At 36.6% G+C, this 21285-nt stretch overlaps 1 protein-coding gene across 1 annotated transcript in view; it reads left to right on the forward strand.

The window, feature by feature from the left end:
• SYNE1 (spectrin repeat containing nuclear envelope protein 1) overlaps positions 1-21285 on the forward strand; it is a 464259-nt gene that overhangs the window by 177250 nt on the left and 265724 nt on the right. The window contains exons 33-42 of the mRNA XM_049695244.1: positions 1564-1724; positions 3697-3847; positions 6969-7196; positions 7580-7678; positions 9184-9371; positions 9766-9889; positions 12207-12373; positions 14594-14747; positions 16496-17124; positions 19570-19749. Of these exons, the coding sequence (XP_049551201.1) occupies positions 1564-1724; positions 3697-3847; positions 6969-7196; positions 7580-7678; positions 9184-9371; positions 9766-9889; positions 12207-12373; positions 14594-14747; positions 16496-17124; positions 19570-19749 (2081 nt within the window). The remainder of the gene's footprint in view (positions 1-1563; positions 1725-3696; positions 3848-6968; positions 7197-7579; positions 7679-9183; positions 9372-9765; positions 9890-12206; positions 12374-14593; positions 14748-16495; positions 17125-19569; positions 19750-21285) is intronic.

Below are 21285 nucleotides of genomic sequence, written 5' to 3' on the forward strand. Positions count from 1 at the left end.
TACTTTCTCCATGTGTTTTCCTGGGTTCAGGGAAACGCTAGGGGGAAAAAACACTTTTATGCTTCTTATTTTATTCATGGGGTTCTGCTGTGATTCACAGATTTCACAATTGAATCTACAATGACAGTAAGTTCACATATAGTGATAGTAGATGCTTCTAACCACAGAATTTAATGTTGTGACATTAGTACATACTGTATTTTAGGATATTATAAATCTCTCAACCATAAGGAAGATGTACTTACTCATTTTTATTCTTTCAAATTGCAGGGTACTTCTCTGACGTAATGTTGATCTTTCTATGAGGACGTTAAATCTTTCAAACATGAAGATGAAGTAGTATTATGTAGTAACTATCTTATATGGTGTTATGTAATGATTTTGAGAGATGCTCTGTAGGAAAAGGTGGCTATCAGGAGTCTGACTTTTAAAAATTATTTACACTACTTATTTAGGAGAGAGCAGTTTATGATCAAAATTTGAAGCTCCTCTGATATAATCCAGGAGAAGAAATGAGACCCTAAGTTACTTCTTTTCCACTCAGGATTGTCTCTGGGTTTACCTTTTCTAATTCAGTATTCAATATATTTACCTGACAAAGTTGAGATAACTAAAATTTACCAGTGCCTCAAATATATGAAATTAATTTTTGAATTAAGGTGATTCACTATTATTGAAAATCAGTGTGTGAACTTTATAAACCATTTTATCCTCAATTTTATGTGAAGGTAGTAAAAAAAAAAATGATAATAGGTATGCCAGAGTGCCAGGCACTTAAAAATGAAATTGCTAATGAAATGTTAACAGTAAACTTTTGAGAAAAGTATTACTATCTGCGTTTTATGTGAAAGAGCCTGAAAAGTAATTTGCCAAAGACGAACAACTAGTAATTAGCAAATCCAGAACGCTGGTCCAGGTTTGAGTAGTTCAAAACTTATCTTCTTTCCCTCGTGTTGTATATGGATATATAGTAAACAAGATTTAACAGCATTAAGATCAGTTTATAGCTCTTTTCAGAGAACTAGTTAACAAAATGTTTTTTTAAAGATCAGTGATACTCTGTGTTGACTAAGATATCCTTCAATTAAATAAGCAAGTATCTATATTCACTGGCCTAGAAATCTGTTATCTTTATGACTGAAAAAAAAAAATCACTAATGATCATTGCCCAACTGGCCTGTAATTAACTAACATATGTGTAGACAAGTTAATTACTATAATGTGGCTCAGAATTCTAAACAGAAAACCCAAACCGGGAGACAATGGAGTACACATTTTTTTGAGAATTGTTGGATAACTATGAAAGTAGTTCTCCAACTATGAAGGTCTGGTTGTGGTTTCACTTATATAAAATGAAAATAATTTAACAAAGTGTCTATTTTGGCCATAATGAAAAAAAGTCTGTTTTATTGCTAAGAATATTATATGCCAACATTCTTATATGTTTGAATCTATCTATTTATCTATCCATCTATTCTGGGGAGAGACTACAGTATGTGCAGTTTATCTGAGAGCAGAGTTTAATAGAAGATGCTGTTCTAACAATTATAATATCTTTTTTAGGAGTTTTCTAAACGAACAGAAGGTATTGCAGTCCAGGCTGAGAATCTTGTGAAGGAAGCTTCAGAGATCCCACTTGGGCCCAAGAATAAGCGGCTGCTTCAACGGCAGGCCAAGTCAATCCAAGAGCAAGTCAAAAAATTAGAAGACACACTTGAAGAAGAGTATGTGCTTGACAAGTCCTAAACTTTCTTCTCTGAGATAAAGTTTCATACACTCTTCCCTGTATATTGTATTCAAAACATTCTTTTAAAATCTCCAAGTGTCCGTGTATTTCAGCATGTTTTGAGGAAGCAACTTACAATTCAAAAGAAAACATCACCAATAGAGAATCCAACATCTGTAACAGAGCAGAAAAATATAAGTGATGTGGTTTTTGCATCGTAAACTGATTCTGTTCATGAGAAAGCCATATCTATAAAATTTCAGTGGCCTTTGTACACTGGAGAAGGGAATCTCAGAAAAGAACCAATATTTAAGATAATTTTTTTACTGTATTATTCTGCTGTCACCAGTTAGAGGGAAGGGTAGATTTTTGGTTGTGTAGATTCTAGGCCTAAATACACATGGCCTAGACCAAGCATCTTCAACTCCAAGAAGCTCACAGAGCTTGCTTACAGTGCCTCAATGTTCAAATTGTCACTGATTGTACACTATTTCCAAAAATTAATTTCAAAAATCTATTTTATTTTTAAACATTTAGTGTTTAAATATCTAAAAAGAAAGAAAATAGTTTGGCCTATGGTATCCTGTTATGTACAAGATAGACACACACAAAAATTTGGAGGGGATAAACATATGACCAATGTTCCTCAAAATAATATGGCTGAATGGTTCTATTTTAAAGATTATTTAGTGGCAGATCACCAACATGTATTGTTTTTAAGGTATAGGACATAATTTCTAGATGAGTATTAAAATGTAAAATTTGTTTTTAATACTATTAACACCTTATAATTAATGTTGTACCTGTGTCTAAACTTTAAAATTTATTAAATAATTTATTTAAAGTAAATTGTGACTTAAACCTTTAAATATTATCTATCAAGGTAGAAATAGTAAAACTTAGAGTTTATTAGAAAGGAAGTTACTTCCATTAGAAATATCCACTTGAATCTTTATTTCATTAAAAAAATTGAAATATAATATAGCTTGAATTAACTGTACTGATGAGAGCATAGACTCATCCAGGGTATACATTTGAGGCTGCAGTATTATTGAATTTGACAATCAATGATGCCATTGTATTTTCCTTGATGTCTTCAAGTGCCTTTTGGTAAACAGGGAAATTCCTTCTTTTCTTTTAACCCAAGGACTTAACAGTTCAATGCTATACTCTTAGTTTCCCAGTCTTTTTCTAAACTGAAAGCCATAATCACCTGGTTATATATGCATAACTATCCCATGGCTATATGTGCATAACTAATACAAACTGGGAACCTATAATTGAAATTTTATTCACTAGATTTATTACAAATAAGTCCCAAGTTGTCTAAAAGCAGTTAGGGTGCTCATGTACAAGAATTTATAAAGTCTTTTAGAATCAAGATCATACATCTAAGAATAGCTGAAATTGTTATAGATAATAGATTGCAGCCTCCACTCTAATAACAGAAACAGTTCCTGCACGGCAGCATGGGATTCAGATTACAAGCGTTATCTTGCTTCATAAAGATGTATTTTATAAAGATCTCTGAGTATAAAGCATCACTGCAGTATCTCTCCTCTAAGAGCCAAAGGGCCACGTTGACAAAAGTAGGACTGTTAAAAAAACTGTGTGCACTGGAATCTAGGTGAGAAGTTTACTAAAATAAGTCTGGCAACTACTGTTCGCATGCACAGTTTAACAAGATTATGCCTGGATTCAAACCCTTTGGACCCAGCAATATTTTGTTCAAAGCACAGTTCCATCCATAACATAGCTTAGTGCTACCTCATTCTCAGAAGAGACAGGAATACTTGAGGACTGACTAACTCAGATCAAATGTGCATTTTTTTTCCCCTGTTCTAATAGTTTCAGCTTTGATGTGGTCACAGATGTCTTCACTATCTTTTCACCTGGTGATTTAAAGGAAAATGTATTGTTTTTCTCTATTAAGATACTGCATTTTATTTACTTAATTTGGTTAATTTTAGTATTAAAACCATGGAAATGGTGAAAAACAAGTGGAATCATTTTGGCACTAATTTTGAGACCCTGTCCGTCTGGATAACTGAGAAAGAAAAAGAACTCAATGACTTGGAAACTTCGTCATCTGCCATGGACACACAAATCAACCAAATTAAGGTGACCTGCTCACAAGTTACATTTATATAATCCATGTCTAGGTTTTAAGAGCGCCTTTCTTACATTTCATCAAATGCTATTTGTCCCCAGAACAAATCTGTCATTGCCATGTGACTCTATTAAAATTAACTTCACACAAAATGCTGAGCTAAAAGGTCTTGATTGACACTGGGCAACACTTAATAGATGGAATTATGTATTAATATTGTCTGGCTTATGCATTCAAAGTCATTATTGTGTGCAATATCATTAAAATATTTTTATGGTTACATTATTCTTTTCCTTGATTTTGAATTAACCCCATTAGAGTGCCCTGTTGATGGATTTATACGCCATGAAATGTGTTCATCGTCTACAACCTTATTTTTAAGAACTATTCTAAATGTCTAGCTCAAGTGTTGGTGGCATTTACCCTCACCAGCCACAAGGAGGGGTTGGAGAAATTACTTTCTTCACGTGAAGCAATCAGATTCCATCGATCTAATGCTGGCATTTATGATGCCCTTGGGGGCATGGGCTGAGACGCTCTGATATGTTATCCTCCAGTTCTAAAATAACCAAGTACATAGACTATCATCATCCATTTCATTCAAGTAGCTTAAGAAAAAAAATGGGCTGAAAGAAATGAATTCTGAATGTTCATTTCTCTTTCTTTTATGCTATTTTTACACAACACATTTTCACAATTCAACTGCTTCTTTTTCTAACTCAGCTCAATTTTTTTGGAGTGGGAAAACCCTTTGCCATTTCATTCGATTAAATATAGTAAAATAAATACCAAGGTGAGGGAATGTTTCCCATTACGACTCAGAACAAGTCATTGCCATGTGCACAGTGGGAGGATGCAATATTGTTTAGCTAAGATTACAAGCTGTGCAGATTGCCTATCACACATCTTCTGCAGTCAAGGATACATGGAGTCTGGTGTATGCAGTCTAGCTTATGTCTTGTGTGATATACTAGGCAAAACAGATGCCCAGCCATTAAAGAATGAAATATGTTTAATCTTTAAAACTGTTTTTAAAAGTTGCCGTTTAATTCTAAGAAAACAAAGAATAGCGCATTGAAATAGTTTTGTCTCAACATTCTTCCTTCAGAAATTTTTGACATACACCCTTGAACTTGTTTATCCTTCCTCTAATTCATTTTTCTATTTTCTTAAACCTTAATTCCAGAACTTCTGAAATATGTCAGTGATCAAATGTCATCACATTGCTTTTAAGAAACAAAATGATTATAAGTATTTTATTTTTAAGTATATAAACATTCAGTTGTGGATTTCCATGCCGTCAGGCTGAAATACATTTTAATATTCCAATATGACACTTGGAAAACTATCTAAAAATGAATACGAGTATCAGGAAAAATATATTTGCTAGAAATAAGCAAAGATAGAGTTGAATACACTGCACTGTGGAGTTGAGGCTCATAGGTTCACTTTCTATTTCCAAACAGAAGATTACATTATAGGAAATATTCAAAATATGTTAACACTTGTCATAGTATTTTCACTTCAAACTCTTAGGATTAAAATTAATGAAGCATTTGAGTGTTGTTGTGAAGATATTTACCTATAAGCCCATTTTTGTTCTTTATTACATGCTATTCCAAATTGACTAATTTCTTATTCCTAATTGATAACTCACAAATGATAAGAACATACACTGCGTTCCTCTTCCATCTTCTCTTCGTGGATTGGAAATTTTTTCTGCCACAATCCAACAATATAATTATATAGTTTGCATCTATGAATTTGTTAATGGCATATGTTACTCTAAGAACTAAGAACTTTGATCTTAACTAAGATGGTTTCACTGAGGTGTTGGAAGCACCTAGAACAACTATTAGCACATAAAAAACTCAAAATACATTTGTTGAATTATGAGTAATTTTTCCAAAAAAAATCATCTTAAAAAACAGCAAAACAAAGAAAGATTGTATTAATGCTCAAACAACAAATATCTATCAGATATACCACTATAGTCATGAATATGAAAAATAAAAACAAACAGCTGATGTGTAACTGGCACTAATCTGATGCCAGCTATTTCCAAGAGTCTTATCTAAACAGAAGTTATTTCTGACTCTGTTGTCTCATCTAGACAGAAGTCACACATTTATTTTTTCTAGGGTAACAGTATTTTCTATTTAAATTATTTGAAACTGAGACTTGTCTGAATTTTTGCCTTTATTTTGATTGAATGGTTTGGCTCTTTTTCTCAGAGAAACAGTTTTTCTTCTCTTATAAATAAATAAACCTCTGTTTATAAGAGGCCCCCCCAACACATGCGCACGCACACGCACACGCATGTGCCCACTTTCAGTACTTTTCTTGGGTTGGCTAATAGGTAAAATGTCCTCCTGCCCCAAATGGAAATCATAGTCTGTAGGCTCCTTACTGTAGAGTCTGCAGCTAGTGAATAAAGTGGTGGTTCCCCAAGTGGATTTTCTGGGTCAGCAGCAGTGCATCACCCGGGAAGTTGTCAGAGCTGCGAAGTGGGCCCTGCCTGAGACCCAGGGAGTCTGACTCCCTGAGGTTGGAGCCAGGAGACCCTAATGTATTCCAAATTTGGAAACCATTGGCATAAAGTATAGGTGATAAATATGAAAAGACTGGGTTTAGGTAGGAGCAGAATCAGAAAAGCTTTTAGTTTGGTAAAATATGAAATAGCTTCATTTTAGGAAAATTAAATGAATGCCAATATTAGCATTCCTATGCGTTTGGGAACATACTACTTCCCAGACCAGTTGGTGAAAACTCTTGACTCATAGGATAAGCAGAGAATTCTCTGTACCTTCAGAGAGACTGTAAGAGTTCCAGGGACATGTTCTTGCTTCACTGTGAGCAGGGGTGGCCTTTTCTCCTTATTCTCCATCCAGCGAGTATGACCACCACCAGTTTGTATTTTGCAGACGTTGTCTGCATACCTATCCTCCCCAAACGAGGTCAGGAAACACATGGTGTTTGTTTGTAGCTAGCTGCTTTCTAATGGTGCAAGTATGTTGAAATGTCAGTTAAGGAAAAATTCTGCTGATTTTCTCTCTCTGCAGATGATTATATCATTTCAGGAAGGCAGGCTTGCTCAGCCTCCATTGTCATTTCTCTTGTTTTAAATATTAGGTCACGATTCAGGAAATAGAAAGTAAGATCAGCAGCATTACAGGACTAGAAGAAGCAGCTCAGTCTTTTGCTCAATTTATTACCACTGGAGAATCTGCTCGAATCAAAGCCAAGTTAACACAGATAATAAGATACTGGGAAGAACTCCGAGAACATGCACAGAGTCTGGAAGGAACAATCCTGGGACATTTATCTCAGCAGCAAAAGTTTGAAGAGAATCTTAAAAAGGTAACAATTGGTCCTTGCGTGCTAAAGTTACCTATTTCACATTGCATTTTATCAATTGTCCAGAAATAATGGAATAAGGAAAAGACACAATTTGCCAATTATTTACCAAGTTGTCAGTGATGACTGAGTTTGTAGTTTATATGTAACCTTTTTTCAGGGAATATAAAAATGCCATTATATATTGTGTTCAGATAGGTATTAAGTCTTAATTATATTTCTTTCAAATAGTGGAACACATTGATTTGGGTTTTTTTTAAAAAATAGATTTTATCATCACACTGAATGTTATCCAAAAAAGATAGGCATTCTGTTTCCCCAGTAACCTTCTCTGCCTTGATGTATGTTTTCCCCATCATCATTTTTATATATTACCAATGTTTTAGATCCAGCAGACTCTGTCTGAATTTGAAGATAAACTTGCTGATCCAATTAAAATATGTTCTTCAGCTACAGAAACATACAAAGTTCTCCAAGAACATATGGTAAGAGCATGTTTCAACGTTTCTTCTTATTTATCTACTCAGAAATGTGATAATTCCTGCTTGAAAGGAAAACAGTAAATATTTTTATTAGAGTTAAAATTGAAAAAAATTGTATGTTACTTGAGGAATAATATAGATCAAACATATTCACTTCATATAACACAAGGAATATAACTGCAAATAAGTTTTCATTAAAAATGTATTTTAAAGAGTAGTCATTTAAGATCTATTTCTCTCTCATAATTAGAACATGTAACTTTTTCAGATTATAGCTGTAATAAGCCCCGTTACCTCTTGCCAACATTATAAAAAATTAAATGTGCAGAAAAATATGTATACATTTGCATAGCAGATTTCAGATTCTAACCCACTACACTCAGATGTGCAAAGATCATGTCCTCACTGATCTTTTCCACAATGGCTAGCTTTTTGATCTGGTCCCTGAACTGGTAACCACTGTGAGATATTTTGCAAAGCAATAGATGCCTCTGGAAGAATTCAGAGGAAGGAGCAAAGCAAGAGAATCATGCACAAAGAAATACTCAAAAGAAGTGTGTTAATTAATAAACCAGAAAAAAAAAAATATATATATATATAATCCCTATTATGTGTGCATGCATGCACAAATACAGAGAAAGGGGCCACAGTAATAGCAAACAGTTGACAAAAGCACAAGTGGAAGAGAAAGTGGAATTTATATTGTTTGAATATTTATCATAAGAATGCATTATTGTGTTACTTATGTAATTTTTAAAAGAATAACCCCCAAATGAGGAAAAGTAGAAAAATTAGATTGGATAGAATTATTTTAATAGACAACTAAGTTAACAATTGAGTACCAGAGAGGATAATATTGTATGTTTCTAATATTTGGATTTCCTAAAGCAAGTTATTTTTCTCTATCTTGATTTTCTGATCTGTAAAATGGGGGCAAATGAAAGAACATACCTCTTATGGTTCTTATGAAGATTAAATGAGATAATATATATAACGTACATAACACAGTGCCTGCCACATTCTCAGGTTCCCTAATTGTTCTTATCATGGATTCCTGACGGCAGCTATGTCAGCCATAACTTCCCATATATTTTTTTAATAAAATTATAGCATGTTGCATGTAGCTCTTATAAATTAGGAGTAGGGTTTTTAAAAATATATTTGGTATAACATGAATAACAATTTTCACAAATTATCTAAATCCTTAAGGGAAAGTTGTAATTATTCAGTAAACAGCAACAAATTCTTATTTGGGGAATAGTCTCTCCATTCTCACCTTTGACTTCTGCATTTATGAAGTAACTTGCTTGTCACTTTCACTATGTCTCGCTGAAAATCATGGGCAGAGAATTTCTTTTGCTGAAAATCATGGGCAGAGACATATTTTAGTACCATTGCTGTTTATTATGCCTTTGCGAAAACGTTTGGTGATAACGGGTCTCAAAGAAAAACTTAGGTCTCCTTTCTTGATGCTGTGCATTCATGGAACTCTTTTGCTCTCACATCAGGATCTCTGTCAGGCCCTGGAATCACTGACCAGCACGGTGGCTGCCCTGTCAGCCAGCGCCCGCAAGGTCTCTCACAGAGACTCCTGCATCCAGGAGGCTGCAGCCCTGAAGCAGAACTATGAGTGTTTGCTGCGTCAGACCAAGGAGAGACAGATTGTGCTCGAGAAGCTGCTGGCCCACTGGCAGAGGTGAGCAGCCTTCCTTCTCCAGTTGGCAGCCAGGGTTTCAATAGCTACTCCTAACTAGGAAATTCTGGACTTTAAGTGATGGGACATGATCATCCCGCATGTAAAACTCATCAACTCATGTGCCTACCATGGGAAGACATTGATCTTCATCATAAGATGAAGATCCCTGATTGTGGAGGGGATGTATGAGTATCTTTACACATTGCACACATCTAAACATATGTGCAAGTTCATACACAAACATGAAAGGAGTGGTTTTTCCACCTTCACGTCTAGAAAAAGACAACAAACACTGTGGTATTTATAATGGTTACTGTTGAACCCCTCAACTTCAGAAAAGTTTTCAAGTATGATAATTTTGCATGAATTTGTTTCTTATCTCTGCTTTGTGTAGGCTAGAGAAAGAACTGTCTACCTTTTTGACTTGGTTAGAGCGATGTGAAGCTATAGCCAGTCCCCCAGAAGCCAACATTTCTGCAGACAGAGTCAAGGTGGAGAATGAACTTCAATTAGTACAGGCAAGTTCAAGGAAGTGAGAGGAAAATGAAATGCTCTTTGTTATGGTTGCGTTGTAAAACAAAATCAAGTACGAAATCCCTTCTGCAACTTAACTTCTTGTTTTCGTTTCATGATCCTGCAAAGAAGAGCAGCCCTGACCTGAAAGACAAAGTCATGGTGAACTTTGTGATGATAAGTTTCCATGATGTATTAGAAAATCCTGTAACATAATGTCTGGCACTTGAATGCAAATTATTGGCAGGGGAGTTGAAGGAGAAATGGGTAGAAACATAGATGAAACAAGGTTGACCATCAGTGAATAATTTTTGAAGTTGGGTAATAGCTGTATTCCTTCTACTTTTGCATTTGTATGAATTTGGGGTAATAAAAAAGTCACAGTAATGATTATTTTCAAACAAGACACCATAAAATGAATAAGCACAAATGCAGAAGATAGAAAGACAGAGAATACTAGCTTATTACTTTCTTGAAGAAGCCAACATTTTATACTTAAAATAATCTTTAAGTATTACTGAAACTACAGACAATGTTACTGATTTCTGGAGATTAATGACTTGCTTTAAGCGATGCTATCTGTGCCAGAAGATTCAACAGGCAATATTGCTTCACAAAAGATATTTATTGTGTAACAGATTTACACCCCAACTTTCTCCCATTACCTTTTACAAAATGTTTAAGAGGAAACTAGTTCTTTTAGTTTTCATAATTGCTTCTCTAAAAACTCCATCAGAGCATGTCTGTAGCATCTGATCCTGTCCCCCCATCTTCAGATGTTCTCCTACCTTGACTTTGAGGGTTTCTCACACTCTTGGTTCTCCTGCCTTTCTGGTTTATCAAACACCAATGTTCTGCATTAATCTCCCAAAAAGTCCCTGCTCAGAAACCTCCAGTGACTGTCCTGCCTGAGGATAGAGGGCAACCCTCAGTCCACAATCCAGTGTTTATCTTCTTATAAATGCATTGTGGGCCGTTCTAAGAAGGGAAGTCATAGCTCCTTTTCTTAAAAATGATACAAAGATATCTGCCCATATAAAACTGTATTCCTGGACTTCCCTGGTGGCGCAGTGGTTAAGAATCCGCCTGCCAATGCAGGGGAGACGGGTTCGAGCCCTGGTCCAGGAAGATCCCACATGGCTCAGAGCAACTAAGCCCGTGTGCCACAACTACTGAGCCTGTGCTCTAGAGCCCGTGAGCCACAACTGTGGAAGCTCGCGTACCTAGAGCCCATGCTCTGCAACAAGAGAAGCCACCGCGATGAGAAGCCCGCGCACTGCAACGAAGAGTAGCCCCCGCTCGCCGCAACTAGAGAAAGCCCGTGCGCAGCAACAAAGACTCAAAGCAGCCATAAATAAATAAGTAAATCAGTAAATAAATAAATAAACAAAATACAACGTATTCCTACGTGTCTCTGTGTGGAAAACAGTGCTATACAAATTAGAGGACCAAGATTGGCCCCCATCCAGGCATTGTGTCAGCCAAGCTGCCTCCCTCCCATGGTCTGAACGTTCCTTGTACATTCCCACCTCCTGGCCTGTGTCTTCATCCAGTTCAGCGTAAGTCCTGGTTCTCCTTTGAGGTCTTTCCTGTTGTCCATAGGCTGTGTACTCCTCCCTCTGATACCTGTAGCAATTTTGCTTGTATCACACATGTGGCCTCACTAGGGAGGGGCAAGAAAACATTTTGACAAGCATCAACTATGTGCTGGGCTACAACTGTCTATATAGTGCTTATCTTTTGTCTCTTATTAGGTAGGGACCACAGCTTTTATGCACCACTCACATCACCTAAGAGATTCATTGCCTGATTTAAAAATGAGTAGTTCTAAAAAAAAAAAAAAAAAAAAAAAAATGAGTAGTTCTGTTGCACGAAAGTAAAATGAAGACCCTTTAAGTTCCCTGGTTTGGCCTAATGTAGTCTCTAAACAGAGAGACACACTGTGTTCCCAGTACCTAGCATTGTACCTCTGTCATTGTTAGATATGCTTTGTTTTTCTTCAGCAACAGTTTTTCTTTGATTCTTTTCAGCTACTCAGTTTCTTTATTCTGAAAGAAATTCTACAGCTTCTAAATTTGCCTAACTTAATATAACCCAGGCACTGGGAAACTCATTCAGGTTTCAGCAGCATTTTTAATGTTGCATTAGAGGTTAAGTGGATCCATTTCTAAACCAAGGGATAAAAACCCTTTTTAGCCTGGTTCCAATGACCTCCGTTTTGCAAGAACACAAAGCCTTTGGATAGCAACCACCTGTGTCACATGGTCCTTCCTGGTCAGTCTCATTGGGATGAGATCTGTAATCCATTCTGTTTTTTCTCAGGGGCTGCAAAATGAAATTGTATCCCAGGCCTCAAACTACAGCGACCTATTGCAACTAAAGGAATCCCTGTTCTCAGTGGCCTCCCAAGATGATGTGAAAATGATGAAACTACATTTGGAGCACCTGGATGAGAGATGGAGAGACCTGCCTCAGATAATCAGCAAAAGGTTTGGTTTCAAAAAAAAGCTTCTAGTATTGTTCATTATTTTCAATGGTGAGCATATAAATTAAGAAAGCCTAGCTTTGTTTACTTTATTTAACCCAATTATTCAGGGCATAATTATAGAAGGGAAGAAAACTACTTTATTCGTCATTTTAAAAATCAAAGTGCTTCATAATTAGTATTTCTAATGAACCTCAATTCAAAATTTTAGTCTTGCCATCCGGACAAATGATCAAATTAGCTGAACAATATTGAAGAGCAGAGGATTACTTGGGTTTGTATTATTATTGCCCAAGCTGTTTATGTACAGGAGAAAAAAGGTAATTAAAATTTTGCCTCACATGGTATTTCTCAACAGAGGATATGTGTTTTTTTTTTCCATTTCATTTCTATACAGATCTTTGTAGAGAGCAGGGAAATTATTATTATATTAAAAGGAGACAAAAATGGATTAAATGTTAATTGACTAGATGATTAACAATTGACATTTATTCCTTTCTAAGATGCCAGAAAACAAATTTTTGACTTAAATTGGTATTGATTGCCCATGTAATCTTGAATAAGGCATTTAACCTTTCTAGTCAATTTTTAATTTATTTATTCAGCAAATATTTACTGAGTTTTTACAATGAGTATTGCACTCTTCTGAGTGCTGGGGTTATAGCAACAGTAAACAGAGTTCTGCTCTTCACCTCCGTGGAACTTGTATTTGTTCCATTGTCTATTCATTCATTCATTCAATTAGCAAATGTTTATTGGGTACCTGTTGAGTACAAGGCACCATATCAGAAATTGAAACCGTAAAAATAAATAAAACCTGACCTCAACTATTTTAGAGATCAGCATGGGAATAGCAAGAAATCCAATGAGAGGTGAGCACAGGATATTATGGGAACAAAAAGAAAGGACATTTGAATGGGTTCATGAAAGGCTGACAAAAGGTTTTGGTGCCAAACTCTTGAAAGATGAGTAATTTTTTGTAAAATAGAGGAGGATCTGCCTTCTGCCTGTCTCCCAGAGGGAAAGTAAAAGGTTTTAAAATGATACAAATGTATAAAAGCATTAAAAATATAGTATATGCTTGTAAAGATAATGTGTAGAAGGTTTTGTAAGGATTAAAACATGAAAGTCTATTTAAAAAGTTGAACTTTGGATATGAGCCATTGTAACAAATACTAATATTTGATTAAGGTATTATTCTTAATGCCAGCTTTGGACTCTGACCTCAGATCACCTGTTGTTTATCCATCTAATTTATTACACAAGCAGTGATTGATCCCTGACCCTATCCCAGGCACCTTTCTTGGTACTAAGGATATAGCAGTAAGCAAAGCAAGTAAAGTCCAATCTCTTATTCAGTGAGGAAGAGGATAAATGTATCATTAATCAAATGAATGAACAAGACTGTTTCCGGTGGTGTTCAGTAATATGAAAACAACAAAATAGGGTTATATGTCAGGGACCGTGGATTGGGTGACCAAGCCACATCTCAGGGGACGTGACATCTGTTAAGATCCAGATGCTGTGTAGGAAGCAGTTTCATGGTACTTTGGGGGCAAAGGATACAGGCAGGGGGAGCCAAAAGTCTCTAAGACAGTAGTGAGCTGGGATATTGGGGAAACAGAGATGAGGGGCAGCGTGAGGCCTCGCTGTGTCAGATGAGGGCGCAGGAGTTGATTACGTGGGATCCTTCGTAGGCCACAGTAAGGAGTTCTGGAGTTTTGCCTTCCTATGTGCAACAGGAAATTGCCCCCGTGTCTAAGCTTGGCAGAGAATGTTCTGATTACATTAAGGTCATTGCTGGCTTTTACCTACAACGTGGATTGAAGGGAGGCCACGGTGGCAGGAAGGAGGCCAGTGTGGCAGCAGTTGGAGGCAAGGCGACAGATGAAGAGAGTTAGACCAGAATGTAGAAGCGGAGAGAAGAGCACAGAACGTACAGTGATGGGGGTGCTCACAGGATCAACGCAGAGCAGATGTGGTGGTAAAGAAATGGAGGGACGAAGGGTGACGCGTAGGACCGTCTGGGTGGATGGTGGTCACATTAACTGAGACAGGAAAAGTGTGAGAGAAACGGGGTTTGAGAAGTAGAAAACATCAAGAGTTCTGGTCTGTCCGTGTATGACAACACTGCTTTTGCCCTTGGTTAAGCTTATTCCAAAAAACGTATCATCATTCTGTCCAGCTGTGGGGCATTTTAACTTCAACACCTTTCTGTACATAGGATTAACTTTCTTCAGTCTGTGGTCGCTGAACACCAGCAATTTGATGAACTGCTGCTTTCCTTTTCTGTCTGGATTAAGCTGTTCCTCAGTGAATTACAGATGACTTCTGAGATAAGCATAATGGACCATCAGGCAGCTCGTACTCGACACAAGGTAAAGTGCATTCTTTTAAGACTGAAGAATTTATTTGTAAGAGAGAGCTCTTGAATTATAAAGGGATGCAACATTAAAAAAAAACACTTGACAGCAATTTAACTTCTTACTAATATGCAAATGTTTAAATAATTGAGCATATGGGTCCAGGCAATGTGTTATACAGACAAACAGATAAAGCTACTTCAGATAAAACAGGCAACCACCTTAAGACCCTGTTCCTTCAAAGGGGAGCAAATGATTTGTAGGGTGAAGTGATAAGAATGTTCCTTTTTTTAGCTTCGTTTGCTTTGTTCCAATGCTGAAAACTGCTACTGAATTCCAATGCTTTAATGATAGAGTTTTTCTGAATTACTCTTTAGCCTGAAAGTTATTTAAAATTTACGATTTATTTTCCTTATTTATAATTTATACATAATATCTATCCAGGCATCAAAAAATAAAACATTTAAAAAAACAGATACTGACCATCAAACATTGGGATAGTCGGAGATAAGCTACATAGGAAGCTTATAACAATATTTAATAATAAAACACTTAGTATTTATTGAGTGCTGACTCTGCGCTGGGTTCGCTAATTAGTTTTACCCAAAGGAAAAGTACTTCCTCATATATTCCTGTTAGGAGTCAGGGATGCTGTCTTACTTAATGACTTACATTTCAAAGGGATGGCTCCCCCGTCCTTGAGAAAGATATTCTGAGTTGTAAAGCTGGCCAGAGGTTTTAAAAAAATTTACACCGCAAAGGGGCAGACAGTGGATTTGTAAATTTTCTAATGTAAATGCTCAAAGAAGCCCTCAAAAGTTTAGTAGTCAAGCTGAGGAGAATATTTAGGCCACTGTGGTCAAGATCAAGACAGATGATGATTTGTCTTTAATGGGAACCATGCTGAGATCGTTGGCAAATCTCTGCTGGATTTTAAGCCAGATTTATTGACAGCTAGCCAAATTTCCTATACAACAGGCTCACCCTGGTTAATCTACATCTGTTTAAAAAGAAGGCAGCTAAAACTTGTGCAGGTTTCTACCTGCCTTATTCACTACCTCTGAACAGGTGTTAATGTTCATCTGTTGCTTACACTCCTTCCCTACAAACTGTTAAAATTAGCTCTAATATATACATAAATATTGTAATTTGTATATAAATAAATTATAATATGTAAAATTTAAATATATGTATTATATATAATAGAGCTTAGCTCTAATATATAACTACTATAATTTGTATATAAATATATTATTATATTTACAATGTAAATATTTAACATGCATTATATATAATAGAGCTAATTCCATATATTAATAATTCTAAATTAAAATTAATTAATTCTAAAATAGAACTAATTCTATATATATTTTAGTTATATTGTAGGCATATGTATAGTTAAAAGAAATAAAATATTTGGAAGATTTTAAAAGATATATACATCTATGTATGATGTATGTATACACACATATGTATATAATTATATATATCTATAATTTCTTTTAACTATTTCTATCCACAAAGAAATTATTTTCCATGGAATGAATTAGTTCCAAATGAGAGTTATGCTTTATGTGAAATATGTAGATAAACAAAGCAAAACAAAAGAAATTTAAAAACTGTTTCTACAAGGTTCGCCATAGTTGACCTTTATGCCGTCCATTGTGTTTAAAATGTATCTTTGACATCACAAATCCTGACGATATCTGTGTCAGTAAAACAGTGTATCTGGGGAATCAATAACTAACTCTCTCCTCTTCCAGGACCATGCAGCAGAAGTAGAGAGCAAAAAGGGAGAATTGCAGAGTCTGCAGGGTCACCTAGCGAAGCTGGGTGCTCTGGGCCGCGCTGAGGACCTTCACCTCCTCCAGGGCAAAGCGGAGGACTGCTACCAGCTGTTTGAGGAGGCCAGCCAGGTCGTGGAGAGGCGGCAACTTGCCCTCTCCCACTTGGCAGAATTCCTGCAGGGCCATGCCTCTCTGTCAGAGGTTCTCCACCGGCTGAGGCAAACAGTGGAAGCAACCCACAGTATGAATAAGAAACAGTCTGACTTATTAGAAAGGGACCTCAAGGATGCTATCCGAGATGTGAAAACATTAGAAGCTACTGCCATCAGTCTTGATGGCCTTCTTACCAAAGCCCAATACCATCTCAAAAGTGGAAGTTCTGAGCAGAGGACTTCCTGCAGAACTACAGCTGATCATCTCTGCTTTGAATTAGAGAGGATCCAGAACCTTCTGGGAACCAAGCAGAGTGAGGCAGACGCCCTGGCAGTATTGAAGAAAGCCTTCCAAGAGCAGAAAGAGGAGTTGCTGAAAAGCATTGAGGACATCGAAGAAAGGACTGACAGAGAGCAGCTGAAAGAACTAACCCGCCAAGCGCTTCAACAGAGGTGAATGGAAACTGCGTGGAAGCCGGTTGTCTCGTGTACTTTTTATTTGGTCTGGAATGAACTCTTGTGCAAAACTATAATAGTACCAGATTTAGCTACTTATTTTAAAAATATTTTGAGGGGACTTCCCTGGCGGTCCAGTGATTAGGACTCTGTACTTCCACTGCAGGGGCACGGGTTCGATCCCTGGTCGGGGAACTGAGATCCCGCATGCCTCGTGGCCAAAAAAAAAAATATTTTGAGGATAAAATTAGTGACTATTTTAACACTTAAGAAGTGCTAAAATTTCCTTGTTTTCCTTAAGGACTTTCCTAAGAGGTATATATAAGCCACTCTTATTTACCATAGAGTATATTGATCATATCGTCTATTTTTAAGCAGTTTTTAACTGATAGAAGAAAGGACTCGTCTTCTGTAACAAGAATGAAAGGCAGAGGAGAAAGAAAGTGAAGTAGATTTGTATTTCTGGTGGTAAAATATGAGGTAATTTTTCCCGGTGGCTTCTAGCCTCTCAGAAAGGACTGGAGTGAGGTCCTTAGTTGAGAGTGAGTGACAGGAAGTTGTGGGGAGAAAACGTAGGGGAAAATGGGGATGAAGCCTCTGGTGCTTGGTAAGTGATAAGCTGCCATTTGAGATTTGTATTCATTCACTTGAAGGGGAACCAAACAGCCTGGCAAAGTGGTTCTCCCCCACTACTTTTACCTGTTTGCTTAGAGGTGTGGAGAATGCAGAGAAGTGGGTTTAAGCAAAGTCGGGGTTTTGTCAGGTGAGATTAACAGAGAAGCTAGGGCGTCAAAGTTATATTTCCGCAGTAAATTTGAGAAGTAATTTTTTACTATAGCGGTCTTTTCAACCTTCTTTTTCCTTCTCAGTAGAACTTCTCCCCACTCATCTTCTCAGCATTGCTTTCTCTTGCCTTTTTCAGGGGGCAAAGAAACAGCAGAAATGCATTCATGCTAAGGCGCCCGTAATTGATAAAGATTATATTGACCCTGCCACAGTCATTGCCATTTGCTTCCTTTTAACCAGAATCAAACATCAAGCTAAGGCTTTGGTTAGGTGATAATGACTCCTGAGGTTATATGCCTCATGGGCAATAAGCTATCTGACTAGCTTAGCAATAAATTTACAAAAGGGAATAAAATTTGGGAAGGAAAAATGGCCTCCAGAATAAGGGTAGAAGGACGAGCGAAGTGTGGCAAAGGAGCAAATGGCTCAGCCAGGAAATGAGCGGTAGGGTTGGCGCTGCACGGCCCTTCCTCGCAGGCTCGGTTCCAGCAGACCAGGAGATCCTAAAATTGCTGGAGGAGGCCTGGGTTGGGCTCGAGAGCCACGTCAGTACCCACAACACTGAACTCACCAAGGTTGCGCAGAGGCTACGGAAAATGTGGCTTGGAATCTATTGATCATTAAATCCCAGTCATACCATACTCATGTGTTACTGGGTGACCTTGAGCAAATCACCTCTCTTCTTATAAAATGGAGCTATTTTGATAATGCCTGCTCCTAGCCGCTTTGCTTTGGGAATTAAATGGGATAATGCATATAGTCAGCACTATACCAAAATGCAAGAACTACAAGAGTCAGTGGCGGCCTCTCTGTGACCACTTTTTTTACAAATACTCAAATATTAATATATTAAGGACCAAAAAAACCCATGATCATTTTCTAGTGGTAATCTTTTCAAAAAGTAGGTAAAGTTTTATTTTTAAATATTACTATTAATATGAGTCGAACTTCATGGCACAGAAGAATTTCTTTTTTTTTATTTCTTTTTTATTTCTTTTTATTTTTGGCTGTGTTGGGTCTTCGTTGCTGTGCGTGGGCTTTCTCTGGTTTCGGGGAGCGGGGGCTCCTCTTCGTGGTGGTGCACGGGCTTCTCATTGCGGTGGCTTCTCATTGCGGAGCCTTCTAGGCACGCAGGCTTCAGTAGTTGTGGCGTGCGGGCTCAGTAGTTGTGGTTCGCGGACTCTAGAGCACAGGCTCAGTAGTTGTAGTGCACAGGCTTAGTTGCTCTGTGGCATGTGGGATCTTCCCAGACCAGGGCTTGAACCCGTGTCCCCTGCATTGGCAGGCAGATTCTTAACCACTGCGCCAGCAGGGAAGTCCCCAGAAGAATTTCTTACCAATGACCTTTCAATAAGTACTCACCTACTTTAACTCCAATGTTGGCCCTAGTCAAAATTCTTATACCACCAAAGCAAAATAGAAAGAGAATACAAACTTAATAGCAGTTTGAAGGTGAATAGTAAGAATGACTTAAAATGTTTTTAAGGTACAGTCTGAATTATGCAAAGTTAACTTTAAAAACATCTTTATCCATTGATATACATGAATTGCTCTGTTAAAAGCTTTTCTAGCTACCAATATGCATGCTTTATGGAAAGGAAATACTAGTTCACTACCTTTAGTAAATTAATGATAAAATAACATTTTAATTTGCAGGTTGAGAGTTTTCAATCAGTTAGAAGATGAATTGAATTCTCATGAGCATGAACTATGTTGGCTGAAAGACAAAGCTAAGCAAATTGCTCAGAAAGATGTAGTCTTTGCACCTGAAGTCGACAGGGAGATAAACCGCTTAGAGGTTACCTGGGATGACACCAAAAAACTAATTCATGAAAAGTAAGTAAAAAACTTCTCAGTTTTTGTTTTTAACTTTCTACTTAATTTATGACATTGGGCCATTGCCTGTTGATTTGCGTTGGTGTGATCAGGAGTTTAATATCTTTTGCCAACTTAGGTATTCTGTGTCTGTTTAGTAACATTAAAAATTTAGTCCTACAGAACTTTGTTGAGGAAGTTGTCTTGAGATAACAATTACATACAAAATTTGATGCTTAAAATCCAGAGTTGTCAACAGTTACAAAGTGCCACCAGGAGAGTCTTAACCCCTGATTTTCTTTTTCATTTTGTTGTATTTGTTTGTAATTGAGGTGTGTTTTACATATGGTAAAATTCATCCTTTTAAGTGTATACCCTTAAACTGTAGAAGTTTAAGAAACTCATGCAGTTGTGTAAATATCACAACTATCAAATTTCACAGTAACAGTTCTACCACCTGAAAAAATTCCCTTATGTCTCATTGTCATCAATCCCTCCCCTCACTCCCAATCCCTGGCATCCGTTGATCATTTTTCTGTCTCTGTAGCATCATCTTTTTCAGAATCACACATAAATGGATTCTTTTCGGTCTGGACAATTGTAAATAAAGCATATCTAAACAGTCATGTTCATTTTTTGGTGTATTCGTAAGTTTTTACTACACTTGGTTAAAAACCTTCTTTTACTTAGCTCAATGCACATTGTGATATGTATCCACAGAGTCCAATCTAGTTTTATAGCTGAATGACATTCCGTTTACTAGGTGTACCACAGTTGATCCATTCACCAACTAATGGATATTTGAGATCTTTCCAGTTTGGCCGACTACAAATAAAGCATCTGTAACATTCATATTTAATTTTTTATGTATACATAAGCATATGTAACATTCATATTTAATTTTTATGTATACATAAGCATCCTATAACATAAGCATTTTATGTATACATGAGCATCTGTAACATGCATATTTAATTTTTTATGTATACATGTATACGATGTATATACACTGTATATACATATTATATACTGTAGACTATTAATATAGGCTTTTAAAAATGTAACCATATTGCAAAAACTCCATTCCATGTTATTAAATATTCTCCTAAATTGTGATTTGTTATAGGTTGCACAGTATTCAATCATAAGAATGTATCACAATTTATTCACTTAGTGGCCTATTTTTAACATTTGGGTTATTTCTAAGTTTTCTCCTATTACAAATAATGGTGTGAAGGATATAATTTTACCCCAATCTTAGTGCACACCTCTTTCTTTTGAAAAATTCCTGGATGAAGAATTGTTTGCTCAAAGGCATTTTACTCTTATGAACAAAAACTCTCTTTTATTTTGACGATTCTTGGGGGATTCATATTTAATGAAAATTTGTGTTCTTAAAATGGAAAAGAAAATCTCATATGTACTTTAATTTTTTAAAAAAATAAATTTATTTATTTATTTATTTTTGGCTGCTTTGGGTCTTTGTTGCTGTGCGTGGGCTTTCTCTAGTTGCGGTGAGCAGGGGCTATTCTTCGCTGTGGTGTGCGGGCTTCTCAT

Source organism: Orcinus orca, chromosome 12 (genome assembly GCF_937001465.1).
Source record: "Orcinus orca chromosome 12, mOrcOrc1.1, whole genome shotgun sequence".
NCBI classification, from domain to species: domain Eukaryota; kingdom Metazoa; phylum Chordata; class Mammalia; order Artiodactyla; family Delphinidae; genus Orcinus; species Orcinus orca.